This window comes from Leuciscus leuciscus (genome assembly GCF_965113295.1).
Source record: "Leuciscus leuciscus genome assembly, chromosome: 1".
In the NCBI taxonomy this organism is placed as follows: domain Eukaryota; kingdom Metazoa; phylum Chordata; class Actinopteri; order Cypriniformes; family Leuciscidae; genus Leuciscus; species Leuciscus leuciscus.
The window spans coordinates 27267905-27280344 of record NC_138725.1 but is presented as its reverse complement, the minus strand read 5'-3'; the positions used below and the strand labels follow the sequence as shown (position 1 = coordinate 27280344).

The 12440-nt window shown below is 37.1% G+C and overlaps 1 protein-coding gene across 1 annotated transcript; it reads right to left on the bottom strand.

The window, feature by feature from the left end:
- Window positions 1–580: 580 nt before the first annotated feature.
- On the bottom strand, window positions 581–12340 carry LOC309499354 (uncharacterized protein). Its single transcript, XM_082170581.1, has 3 exons — window positions 12097–12340; window positions 9587–10417; window positions 581–3181 (listed from the first exon to the last, which is right to left on the bottom strand). The coding sequence occupies exons 1-3, from the start codon at window positions 12254–12256 to the stop codon at window positions 2433–2435; spliced, it is 1740 nt and encodes a 579-aa protein (XP_082026707.1). The 5' UTR covers window positions 12257–12340; the 3' UTR covers window positions 581–2432.
- Window positions 12341–12440: the final 100 nt, after the last annotated feature.

Sequence of the window (12440 nt, the reverse complement as noted above, 5' to 3'; positions counted from 1 at the left end):
TTTACAGCATCATTAGCAGTTGCATATTCCAGCCCAGTGTGAATGTCTAAAATGACAAAATCAAGAATGTTCAATGTCAAAATTATTTAATATCTAATTAGTTTGTCTTTTTATATTCTTGACATGAAACAATGTAAATCTCGATGAATGAATGAGGAATCAATAATAAATACCAACCTCTTTGTTCTTCAGTATCATGATGTTTCATTTTATTAAATTTATTATTTTCATTTTAAATAAATTTTAATTAACTAGGGCTGCAAGAACTAATTGATGAAATCGATCATGAAAATAATCAACAGATGATCAAAATAAATTGTAATTAACTAGGGCTGCAATAACTAATTGATGAAATCGATCATGAAAATAATCAACAACCAAGCTAATTATAGATTAATTGTGTCTGCTCAATCATGTCAATTTACAGCAGTGAAAAATATTTCTAAGGACAAAACGCATCTGAAAAATAACATTGTTGGAGAGCACAGGAACCATGTTGTTTCTTTTAATTTTATCATAAGTTTGTGTTTACAGCACTCAAATTGCTTTTATGTTGCTTAGCCAGCAACAGAGAAACTGGTAACCAGGGGCATGTTCAAGTTCAAAACGGTGTGCAACGTTTTGCTACAGTTTCCGGGTTGAACGTCATGTTTCCTGGAAACGGCGTGCACCGGTGTGCAAAGGGGTTTGAGATACGTTTTCTCTTGTTTGGTGGGTGTGTCAGAACTGCAGTCCAATCAGCAGCAACATGTATATAAAGCACGCGGTATTAACCCTTGTGTGGTGTTCAGAACCCTAAAACCCCCGGGATCTTCCCGGTCAAAAATGACCGGACTATAAAAAATAGCTTATAAATCTCTCATTATACTATATTTTCACCCAATATTGGATTCAATCTTTTTGTCAACTTGTTCTCTTTCAATTGGGACTGGTTTTATATTTCTATTTGCATCTAATTTATCGTAGGCCTCATTTATTTGACAGTAGGGATCTCATTTTTTGAGTAAAAAAAACATTATTTTTGAATAATTTTGGAAATATTAAATAAAATCTGAAGAAAATTGGCACTGTTTATCACACTAGTCTACTTTAATTTTTCACCAGGAATTTTGTTTTGAAATACTTTTATTTTGTACAAAATGGCACATTGTCACACTTGTGGTCTTCCCGGTCAAAAATGACCGGCCTACAAAAAATTGCTTATAAATCACTCGTTACGCAATATTATCACCCAATTTTGGATTCAATATTTTTGTCAACTTGTTTTCTTTCAATTAGGACTGGTTTCATATTTCTATTTGCATCTGATTAATCGTAGGCCTCATTTATTTGACAGTAGGCATCTCATTTTTTTGAGTAAAAAAAACATTGTTGCCCAGGCAACAGACAAGTGACCAATCCTGAGTGGCGATGTCACTACACACATTCAACCATCACGGTTTGGCACGGTTAGCCAAGTGTGCTGAGAGTTCAGGGCCGAGAACGGTTTGTAATTGTGCCATGCCGTACCAGGCTCAAATGGAAACACAACTGGAACCTTTTCTGAAGGTGGAAAAGCAGCACATTTTATTTCTCAGCACATAAAGATGAACTACTTAATGTGATCTCAAGCCCTGTTCACACCGCCAGCGATTTTGTCGCTGCATGTCGCTAGTCTCTGTACAGTGAAGTCGCTTGTGGGCGTTCCTAGTGCTGTCGCTCTAATGTTATTGGTAGACTGCACGTCTGAGCATATCTATACCATCACAAAGTGTTATATAAAACTAAGATATGATTCTAATTTGACTAGGAATTGGTCTTAATAGATTTAAAAGTAATATTATGCTGTTGGTAGAGTGTTGTTATATTAACCACAGCAGTGCAGTGCATTAAAAATTTAACTACATTAACGATCGATCAATCAACAAATTAAACTCACTCATACTATCAACAGTTACTAAAACGTCATTCAAATTTGATAATACATTTTCTTGTCCCTTATAATCCACATAATGCAGGGGAAACTGTAAAATGAACTGCAGCAGTGCTGAAAACTTGCATCATAAAATTACAACACTCGAACTAAATGTATATATAAATGTATGTTTCTTTTCCATGCATCATTTTATTATATCCATGTATGTGGGCACAGTCAAATCATAACAGTGAGATCGCCCTCGAACTCTTCTGTCTTGCCTGCACTCGAGACGGTGACGTGAGCTCCACTGAAAAGTCTTCTTTCCTATTGGTTGTCGCTCACGAAAATCGCTTCTCATTTGCATAAAGTTTAAATTTTTCAACTTTTGTCGCTTGTCTCTTGTCACTTGACACGCCCACATTCTGTCGCTAACGGTCACTGTTGCTCGTGTCGCCGGAAGTCGCCAGCGCTCCATTGGAACGAATGGGATTGTGTCGCTTTGTCGCTGCGTGACGATGGCGGTGTGAGCGGGGCTTCAGACTGTGTTGATGTGTTTCTCCACTGCATGGATCTTCATATGTGGCTTCAGGTTACTTTTAAAAGAGAAACACTTTCCACATACAGGACATGAATGTGGCTTCTCCTTCGTATGAACTGTCAGGTGTCTCTTCAGGTCTGATGCCTTAGGGAATTTTTTTTCACATTGATCACATGTGAACGGCTTCTCTCCTGTGTGAACTACTCTCACATGAAGCTCAAAATTATTTTTGTATGTGAAACTCTTCCCACATTGATCACATGTGAATGGCTTCTCTCCAGTGTGAACTATCATGTGACGCTCTAGACTATGTTTGGTTGTAAAACTCTTTCCACACTGATCACATGTGAACGGCTTTTCTCCCGTGTGAACTCTCATGTGAAGCTCAAGATGATGTTTGTATGTGAAACTTTTCCCACATTGATCACATGTGAACGGCTTCTCTCCAGTGTGAATTCTCATGTGACGCTCTAGATTTTGTTTGGTTGTGAAACTCTTTCCACACTGAGTGCAGGTGAAAGATTTCTTGGCTCTTCTTTTCTTTATAAATGTCTTTTTAGTCTTTGAGCGACTCAAAGGTTTTTCTCCAGGTTTGATATGTTTCTCCTCCTTCACTTCCCTCAGTTCTTCACTCTCCTCCTTCACTTCACTCAGTTCTTCACTCTCCTCCTTCACTTCACTCAGTTCTTCACTCTCCTCCTTCACTTCACTCAGTTCTTCTCTCTCCTCCTTCACTTCCATCAGGTCTGAAATGAAAGAAAAAGATTAATTTTCTAATTTTCTAAATAATCAAAATACTTAAAAGAGAGAAATATGGAGTGAATGGCGATAAAAATGATCCCAGATGCAACTACTAAAATATTACAATAATTTAAAACTTTTTATAAATTAATTATACGTCTGAAACTTTCCATGAATGAAGTACACTGATCTTCCAGTTATTAAAGGGGTCATATAATGTCATTTTTGTACAAGCTAATATGATTCTTTAGGGTCTAAATTAAAAGTTTGTAATATACTTTAATTAAAAATTCTCATTAGTATTGTGAGAAAACTCTCACTTTACCTGGTCAAAAACAGCTCTGTTTTCAGCACGCCGTTTAAGTGCATGTGTCTTTAAATGATAATGAGCTTTGCTCACCCCGCCCCTCTGTTCTGTGCGTACACCGTTTGTAACACAATTTAACACAATAATCATAACGCGTTGTTTATTATAAACATTATATTGAGAACGTCATACATAGAAAACATGCCGTAATGTACCCCGAGTGTAAAAATAGCCGCATTCATCGTGAAGCGTGCAGCAAGCGATTTGCAAAGATTAATATAAAGATTAATATAAAGGTCAATAAAACGTTACACTCACTCACTTCTTCTGGAGGTGCAGCAGGAACACGAATAGTTGGTAACTTACCGATCCTTTTTTCAGGAGCAGCTTCTTAGCAAAACCAGCTTTATAGTGACCCTCGTTTGTAAAGCAGTCTGGTGAAATGATTCGCGCAAACATGAAAGCAATGACGTACAAATTCCCTTTGAAAACAAACTCAGCCACTGTGTCTTCAGCTGTATGGATTTAGGAACATCAAAATGACTGCTGTGTTCGTTATTACCATTACACCCAAGAACACCACAACTGCTTAGACGCCATTCTACTCAGTGCTCCAGCTATCAGCAATGAGCGCGCGTCAGCGCGTGCTATGATTGACAGCTCGCTCACGACGGCGGGAGGGCGGGTTTGTGTTGAAACGCTGCTGTCAATCAGCCATTGTGGGAGGGGCGTCGATTTTGTGATGTCACAAAATCGAACAGCTTGATTCAGGAGAGGGGGAAACATATAAGAAGATACATTTTTTTTAATAATTTTATGATGGTTGTGCCAACACACATTTCAGTACAATCAACTTGTAAAAATTGCATGTACCATTATATGACCCCTTAAAAAAAAAAAAAAAAAAAAAAAAAAAACATTTTACGCATTGTTTCTGTATTGAGAACTATTAAATATGTATGGAAGTAAAATAATGTCAAATGTTTTTGAAACAAAAAGCCTGTTGAATTGCACTACTTGAAAAAAAAAATGCATTGCATTAAGCCCGCTTGCATTTTAAAGCATTGTATTTTTAGGGCTTTCATTTTTACGGGCTGAAATTCAGCATGGTTGAATATTTAAGCTGTGAATATTTCAATTCAAAACATCTCAAACACATTTTCATTATTAAAAATTCAATAATCCATATTAATCTTTCATATTTCACTTTCAAAATATTTAAACTGTTTAAAAATACAACCTATAATATTCCACAGGCAATTTTCTTTCTCTTTGCAAATTCGCTTCCACAAATTCAGTGGTTCAAATTCGACAGAAAATTCTATGTTGAGATCCAGGAAAAGCTAGCCTGGCAAGCCAGACCTACATCAAGATGTTAGGTCTGGAAACTCACCATAGATGCGGTTTAATCCGCGGGGCGGGATAAACGGCTGTCTTTCAAATTCCCTCTGCACGCAATTGGACAGCGCTTCAACCAACCAGAGCGTTTTCCCAACAGCGGAGCTAACTTTAGATAGATTCAACTTTTGAATCTGGCCGGCAAAACAACGAACACATCTTCCTTTTTTAAGAATGACTTAATTGCCGTTCTTTGCTCTTTTCTCAAAGAAAAACTTAACTCCAAGTCCTCCAGAGTCGCGGCCAAAGCCGATTCGAAAGACTGTTCTCCAGCCGCCGTCATTCAGTGTTTTCAAGTCGCAGCCAGGTAACCGTCGCAACTCTGTCGTCATATGTTAAGCCCGCCCCGCCTACTCTATACGCGACGTGATTGGCCTGACCCAATTTAGGTTTTTGCAGCTCGAAAGTCTATGGAGAGTGTCTAGACTACCCTGGCTGCAAAATACATTTTGCTGCCGCTAGGGTGCGTCTAGATTTCTAGGCTAAGGAAAAGCAGCTTAATGGACTAATACAGTGATATAAAAGACCAAGATCGCACCTTATTTGGGAAGTAGGCTGTAGGCTACTATAGGCTACAGGCAAGCAGAATATGAACTTAACGAATATGAATTTAACGCGCAAAGTTTAATGCTGAGCATTTCCCAGTGATATACTGGCATAAAATCAACACTTGATCAATTAATTATCTCTCTCTCTCTAGTCATCTGTCAGTTGTGCAGTAACCCATAATCTCCTGAATGAAGTTAAAACCCTGATTTTTTTTAATCAAGTGCTCGATGCCGATGCGATCAGTGGTGCGGATTCATTCTGGTGAAATCACAAAACATAATGCAAACAAACGTGTCCCTGCTTGATATACAACCACTGATGAACATATTCGGTTTTGATGAGAAAACCTATACGAGTGCGGATTAGAACCCAGAACTTCTGACACGGTTGGCGAAAGCTCTACCACTGGACCATTAAGGTATATGACATATATTAGGCTGCATCTCATTAAACGGCAACTTAAACCCCATGTAGCCTACTATTTAAATCGATTGCTGGACATCGTAATGTTATTGTACCTAATATTGATATTGCCCCTCCGTATATTCACCAGGCCCACCTATTAATGACGTTCTGTATCTGCCACTGACATAACGTAGGAAAGGCAATGTGGAAGTTAAAATGCTAAAATAAATACTGATAACATATTTGAGAATTTATGTGCTTTATATATATATATATATATATATATATATATATATATATATATATATATATATATATATATATATATATATCCCCCGACCCCCCAGCATTTACTGTCCCCCCCAGGTTTAAAATTGCTCCTATATATGCCTACATGTACTTCATTCGATTAAACTGGAAAGAGCCATAGCACTTGCATATTGTAGTCCTATTGTTAGTTTAGTTTAACTGTAAGTTGCTTTGGATAAAAGCGTCTGCTAAATGAATAAATGTAGCCTAAATGTAAAATTGGCTTGAGATTGGGCATTCGCACATTTAGGACCGTCTCTAAAGTTGCATACAACATTAGTGTTAACCTAATGACGACGTAAATATTCATACACGTTTCTAACTTCAATAGCAAACTTTAATTTATTTGAATAAATATCACAAATCTAAAGGGTGCGCATTATGCCTGACACTACATGAACACTTACAGTTGGTTTTATGACTGTAAGTCGTTCTCTTCTATTGCTATTTAATTTAGAAACATGTATACCAATGTCGTATGTAACTTTAGAGACGGTCCCTAAATGTGCGAATGTCCAATGTCCAATGTGAGTTTGGTTTTTTACATACAGTATATAAACTGGACACAGCTACCCCATAGGTTTCAACGGAGAAAAGTGAAGTCAATTAGAAGCACTCATTCCTGATGGCTGAGCGTACTGCGCAGACTCAAACTGAGCAACCCGTCTGTCTTCTAGTAGCTGTGCCAAGAGAAATCTGAATCATTCCCTTCCGAAACATGCAGAGACGGAGAGTGTGAGTAGGAGGTGTCCATGAGCTAGGAGCAGGAGAAACTTTTGCTAAATATTCTGATTTAGCAATGAAATACTCTTGCCTCCACGTCCCTAGCCTGACTACGTCAGACTTCCTACTTCCGCTCAATTTAATTTCGTTTCTGTAGTCAGTCTGAGATAGCAGCCTATCTTTCAGTTTTCCAGCGGCCTTCGGACGGCCGGGCCAATCAACGAACAGAGGGCGGGCTGAGAACTGTGACGTAGACGCTGATTGTACCGTGGTGGATGCGTAGATTTACTTCACATAATCTGCAAAAGTCGTTCACAGCCATGTTCACTCCGGTATTTCGCTCGATGGTTTAGTTTTCGCATCATACATGTGTTTACAGTGGAAGTTAGATGCGGCTGAGCATGCGCATAACACACGCCATAACCAAACGTCATGTGATTGGCTTACGGGTAACCAATGATTTTAAACTTCAGAGAAGCGACCCCCCGCGAGAGAGAAAACACTTCTCTATTATGCCATTCCAGACTCTGTCTACGAAGCAAAGCGAAGTAGCAGAGTTTGGTATTACCAGGCTACCACGTCCCCCCGATTGCCCGCGAGCCTCTCCTCCTGTCTATACGGTAATCTCTCTACTGTGCGACAGAGAGTTGCATGGTTATGACGCAAACGTTAGCCTATTTTTACAAAAATTGCATCTACGAGGCCATAACGTAAGATACAAGGTAATGGAGCCTTTTATACATTTTCGTGTCTCTTTAGAAATAAATAATGGACAAATGGAGTCTTTAAACGCCTCAGATGTAAAGTTACTCACTGTCGAAATGACGCCAAAATGAATGGGAGTCAATGGAATGCTAACAGCAGGTGATGGTCTGCTAATCAATGGCGGCGCCCGGGGAAGCTTCAATATTTAATGAAACCCTGCCCGCCTGTATGGCAAGCCATTTTAGCTTTAATTGTACCCAGCGTTACTCGTCGTAATTGCATTTTTACTAGTAAGAATTCAATTAGAGAGCTCTACAATTCAATTCTTACTAGTAGCAATTACAATTAGAGAGCTCTCTAATCCAATTATTACTAGTAAAAATTACAATTAGAGAGCTCTCTAATTCAATTATTACTAGTAAGAATTACACTTACAGAGCTCTCTAATTCCATTCTTACTAGTAACAATTCCAATTAGAGAGCTCTACAAATGAATTATTACTAGTCATATGTCTCCATTGACTTCCATTCATTTTTAATTACAGAGCTCTACAATTGAATTGTTACTAGTAAGAATTACAATTAGAGAGCTCTCTAATTCAATTATTACTAGTAACAATAACAATTAGAGAGCTCTACAATTCAATTATTACTAGTAACAATTACAATTAGAGAGCTCTCTAATTGAATTTTTACTAGTAAAAAAAACAAATTAAAGATATGTATAATTGCAGAGCTCTGTAATTGAATTAAAGAGCTCTGCAATTGCATTCTTACTAGTAACAACTGAATTAGAGAGCTCCCTAATTGGAATTGTTACTAGTAATAATTGGATTAGAGAGCTCTCTAATTGGTATTCTTCCTAGTAAGAATTGAATTAAAGAGCTCTGCAATTGTATTCTTACTAGTAACAATTGAAATAGAGAGCTCTCTAATTGGAATTCTTACTAGTAACAATTCGATTGTAGAGCTCCGTAATTAAAAATGAATGGAAGTCAATGGAGACATATGACTAGTAAAAATTAACTTGTAGAGCTCTCTAATTGGAATTGTTAATAGTAAGAATGGAATTAGAGAGCTTTGTAATTGTAATTCTTACTAGTAATAATTGAATTAGAGAGTGCTCTAATTGTAATTTTTACTAGTAATAATTGGATTAGAGAGCTCTCTAATTGTAATTGCTACTAGTAAGAATTGATTTGTAGAGCTCTCTAATTGAATTCTTACTAGTAAAAATGCAATTACGACGAGTAGCGCTGGGTACAATTTAAGCTAAAACGGCTTGCCATACGCCTGTTTTTTTATTACTGTATTAGTCCATTAAGCTAAGTTAAGCATTTTATATGTCCAGCAGGGGAATCCTGAAGTATTGAGGGAAACCCCAATAGCCTGCATGCAGCACATTGCCGCAATATAAAGTTAAGGCCAGTAAACAAGCAAGAGAAATATATGTCAACCTAAAATGTAACATTGGATCTGTAGGCTACATCCGCATCGGGGGAATAACATTATAATCTCGTTCACAGTAGAGAAAGATGCATGTAGGCTACACAGGAAAAGTAACCGTGAATACACTGAATTTAACATAAAACAGCCATCATAATCACAAATACACTTACATTACTGTAAATGAGTTTTATGAATGAATGGCTTGCTCTAATCTATTAAAATGCTTTAATTATTAAGGGCCGTTCAAGAAACACAAGATCAAGTGAATATCACTGCAAGAAAGAACACATATGTTTGCAGTAAAGCGGAGTAGATTGTACATTTTGAAATGATTCAGGTCAAAATTCTGGTAACACTGTTACAAATTGTAAACCATATATAAAATAAATGTAAAATAAAACCGTTAAAATATTTAAATTTAGTTTGACCTGATGTTGACAATCTATATGAAACCTTCCCTTTCTGACCTTTTGTTAAAAAAAAAATCTAAAAATGTTTATGTGCTTGAATGTTTCTAACATGAATGTTCTTCAGCATCATGAATGAATGAAGAATAAACACCAACCTCTTTGTTCTTCAGGATCTTCAGTGTGTTTCATTCTGCAGGGTTCTGGATCACTCATGTTCTCACTGTCCTCTTTAATAAACTCAGTCTTTGCAGATTGTGTGTGCAGTTTCTCTCTGCTGTGGATCCTCTTGTGCCGTTTTAAAACGCTCACTGAAATAAAAGTCTTCTCACACTCAAAGCACATGTACTCTCTCACACCAGTATGAATTCTTTGATGTCTTTGTAAATAATACAGCAGTGAAAAGCTCTTTCCACATACAGAACATGAATGTGGCTTCTCCTTCGTATGAACTGCCAAGTGTCTCTTCAGGTCTGATGCCTTAGGGAATTTTTTTTCACATTGATCACATGTGAACGGCTTCTCTCCGGTGTGAATCCTCATGTGTTCTTTAAGGGATGATGATCGACTGAAACTATTCCCACATTGATCACATGTGAACGGCTTCTCTCCAGTGTGAACTTTCATGTGAAGCTCAAGAAGATATTTGTATGTGAAACTCTTTCCACATTGATCACACGTGAACAGCTTCTCTCCAGTGTGAACTCTCATGTGAGCTTTAAGGTATGATGATTGTATGAAACTCTTCCCACAATGATCACATGAGAACGGCTTCTCTCCAGTGTGAACTCTCATGTGACGCTCATGATTATGTTTGCTTGTGAAACTCTTTCCACACTGAGTGCAGGTGAAAGATTTCTTGGCTCTTCTTTTCTTTAAAAATGTCTTTTTAGTCTCTGAGCGACTCAAAGGTTTTTCTCCAGGTTTGACATGATGTTCCTCCTTCACTTCACTCAGTTCTTCACTCTCCTCCTTCACTTTCATCACGTCTGAAATGAAAGAAAAACATTAATTTTCAAATGTTCTAAATTAGTGATCGACCGATATATCGGGCCGATATTTGCGGGTTTTACGTGTATCGGCATCGGCCGATAGTTTGAGGCTATCCGTATGCATACGGCAGCTGTTACAAACACTGGTCATAGGATTAAATAATGCAGACGTTGTTACGTTGTTCCGTGATTCCGTGATCTTTGTGGGAGTTTTATTCAGCGACCACCTGGCTGAGGTTTGGACGTGTGCTCATAAAAGAAGCAAAGAATGCAGCGCACTCGTTTGTCTAGGCGCTCCTATGCCGTGGTGAGATGAAAACATCTCAACTTTCCAGAATGCCGCAAGCGCAGGCAGGTCATGTGACAAAAAACAACTGACCTTTCCATGACAACATCGAAAGCTCGGCCGAACAGCTGATCATAGCTGGACAGGGCAGGTTTTTATTTCTCATCTCCATAAATATATGTAGTCGTAAAGGGCTAGAAATAAATTAATCCTTACTTCCTTGTCATCATGGAGAGCGCAGTTCATGATTGCATAGCAATGATAGATGCCACGGGAGCGCAAGCGCTTGTAGAAAAGAGAAAGCGGTGCGGCCGTGCTTTCCACACGTTTTTAGACGTGATATGTGAGCAGTCCCTAATTCATAATAAACTGAGAATCTATTTGGTTTAAAATCGTTTTTGTTTTGTTTAAAATGAACTAGATTGTAAATAGTTGGTTACTTTTAAAATGAAGAAGAAAAGTACAGTTTGCACTTTATTGTGCTGCTTGCTTGTTGCTACTGTATGTAATAATGTAATTATTTTATTTATGCTTAAATATTTATTTTCAGTATTTTAAGCACTGAACTTTTTTTTTTACTTGTTCTACCTCATGTTTTTAATATTTGTCAAATATTGTTTTTTTAAGTTCAATAAATGTTCCTTTTTTAAACTGAGACTTGTAACATTTGTTATCATCATTGTGTCATTTCTATGATGTAAATTTAGTGAGCAAAAGCAGTATCGGCTCCAAATATCGGCCCAAGAAAATCGGCAGCCCGTATCGGTCATCGGCTAAGGCTGATGAAAAAAAAACGGTATCGGCATCGGGACTAAAAAATCCATATCGGTCGATCCCGATTCTAATTAATCAAATTAATTCAAAGAGAGAAATATGGAGTGAATGGAGATAAAAATTATCCCAGATGCAACAGACAACTACTATAACATATTACAATAATTTAAGACTTTTTATAAATTAATTATGCGTTCCTGAAAATTTCCATGAATGAGGTACACTGATCTTCCAGTTATAAAAAAAAAAAACAATTTAGGCAAAAATCCCATGTTTCTGTATTAAGAACTATATATGTTTAATCAATGACACAATTATCTAACATGATATGAACTTTAAAATACACAATACTGCCATGTTTTGAGACCAACATTTAGATTGATATTTAATTATGTTAAAAACTACTAAAAAGTTTTAATTATTAATTTGATCCAGGTCAAAATTCTGGTAACACGGTTACAAATTGTAAACCATATATAAAATAAATGTAAAATAAAACAGTTAACCTTCCTTTACTAACCTTTTGTTAAAAAAAATCTAAAAGTGAAGAAGTGCTTGAATGTTTCTAACATGAATGTTCTTCAGCATCATGAATGAATGAAGAATAAACACCAACCTCTTTGTTCTTCAGGATCTTCAGTGTGTTTCATTCTGCAGGGTTCTGGATCACTCATGTTCTCACTGTCCTCTTTAATAAACTCAGTCTTTGCAGATTTCAGCTCTTCCTGATGCATTGTGCTCGTCTTCACTTGTAGCTGATGGGAATATTCCAGCATTTATTGGATAATTACAGTGGGAGGAGCTTCACTGATGATGAATTACAGTGGGAGGAGCTTCACTGATGATGAATTGTAGTGTGAGGAGCTAGTAAAATCAAAAAATATATAAGTTACTGAGTTTGTTTTTATGCTCGTGGACAACAGAATAAAATAATGTACATATAAATACTGGTAAGAATAA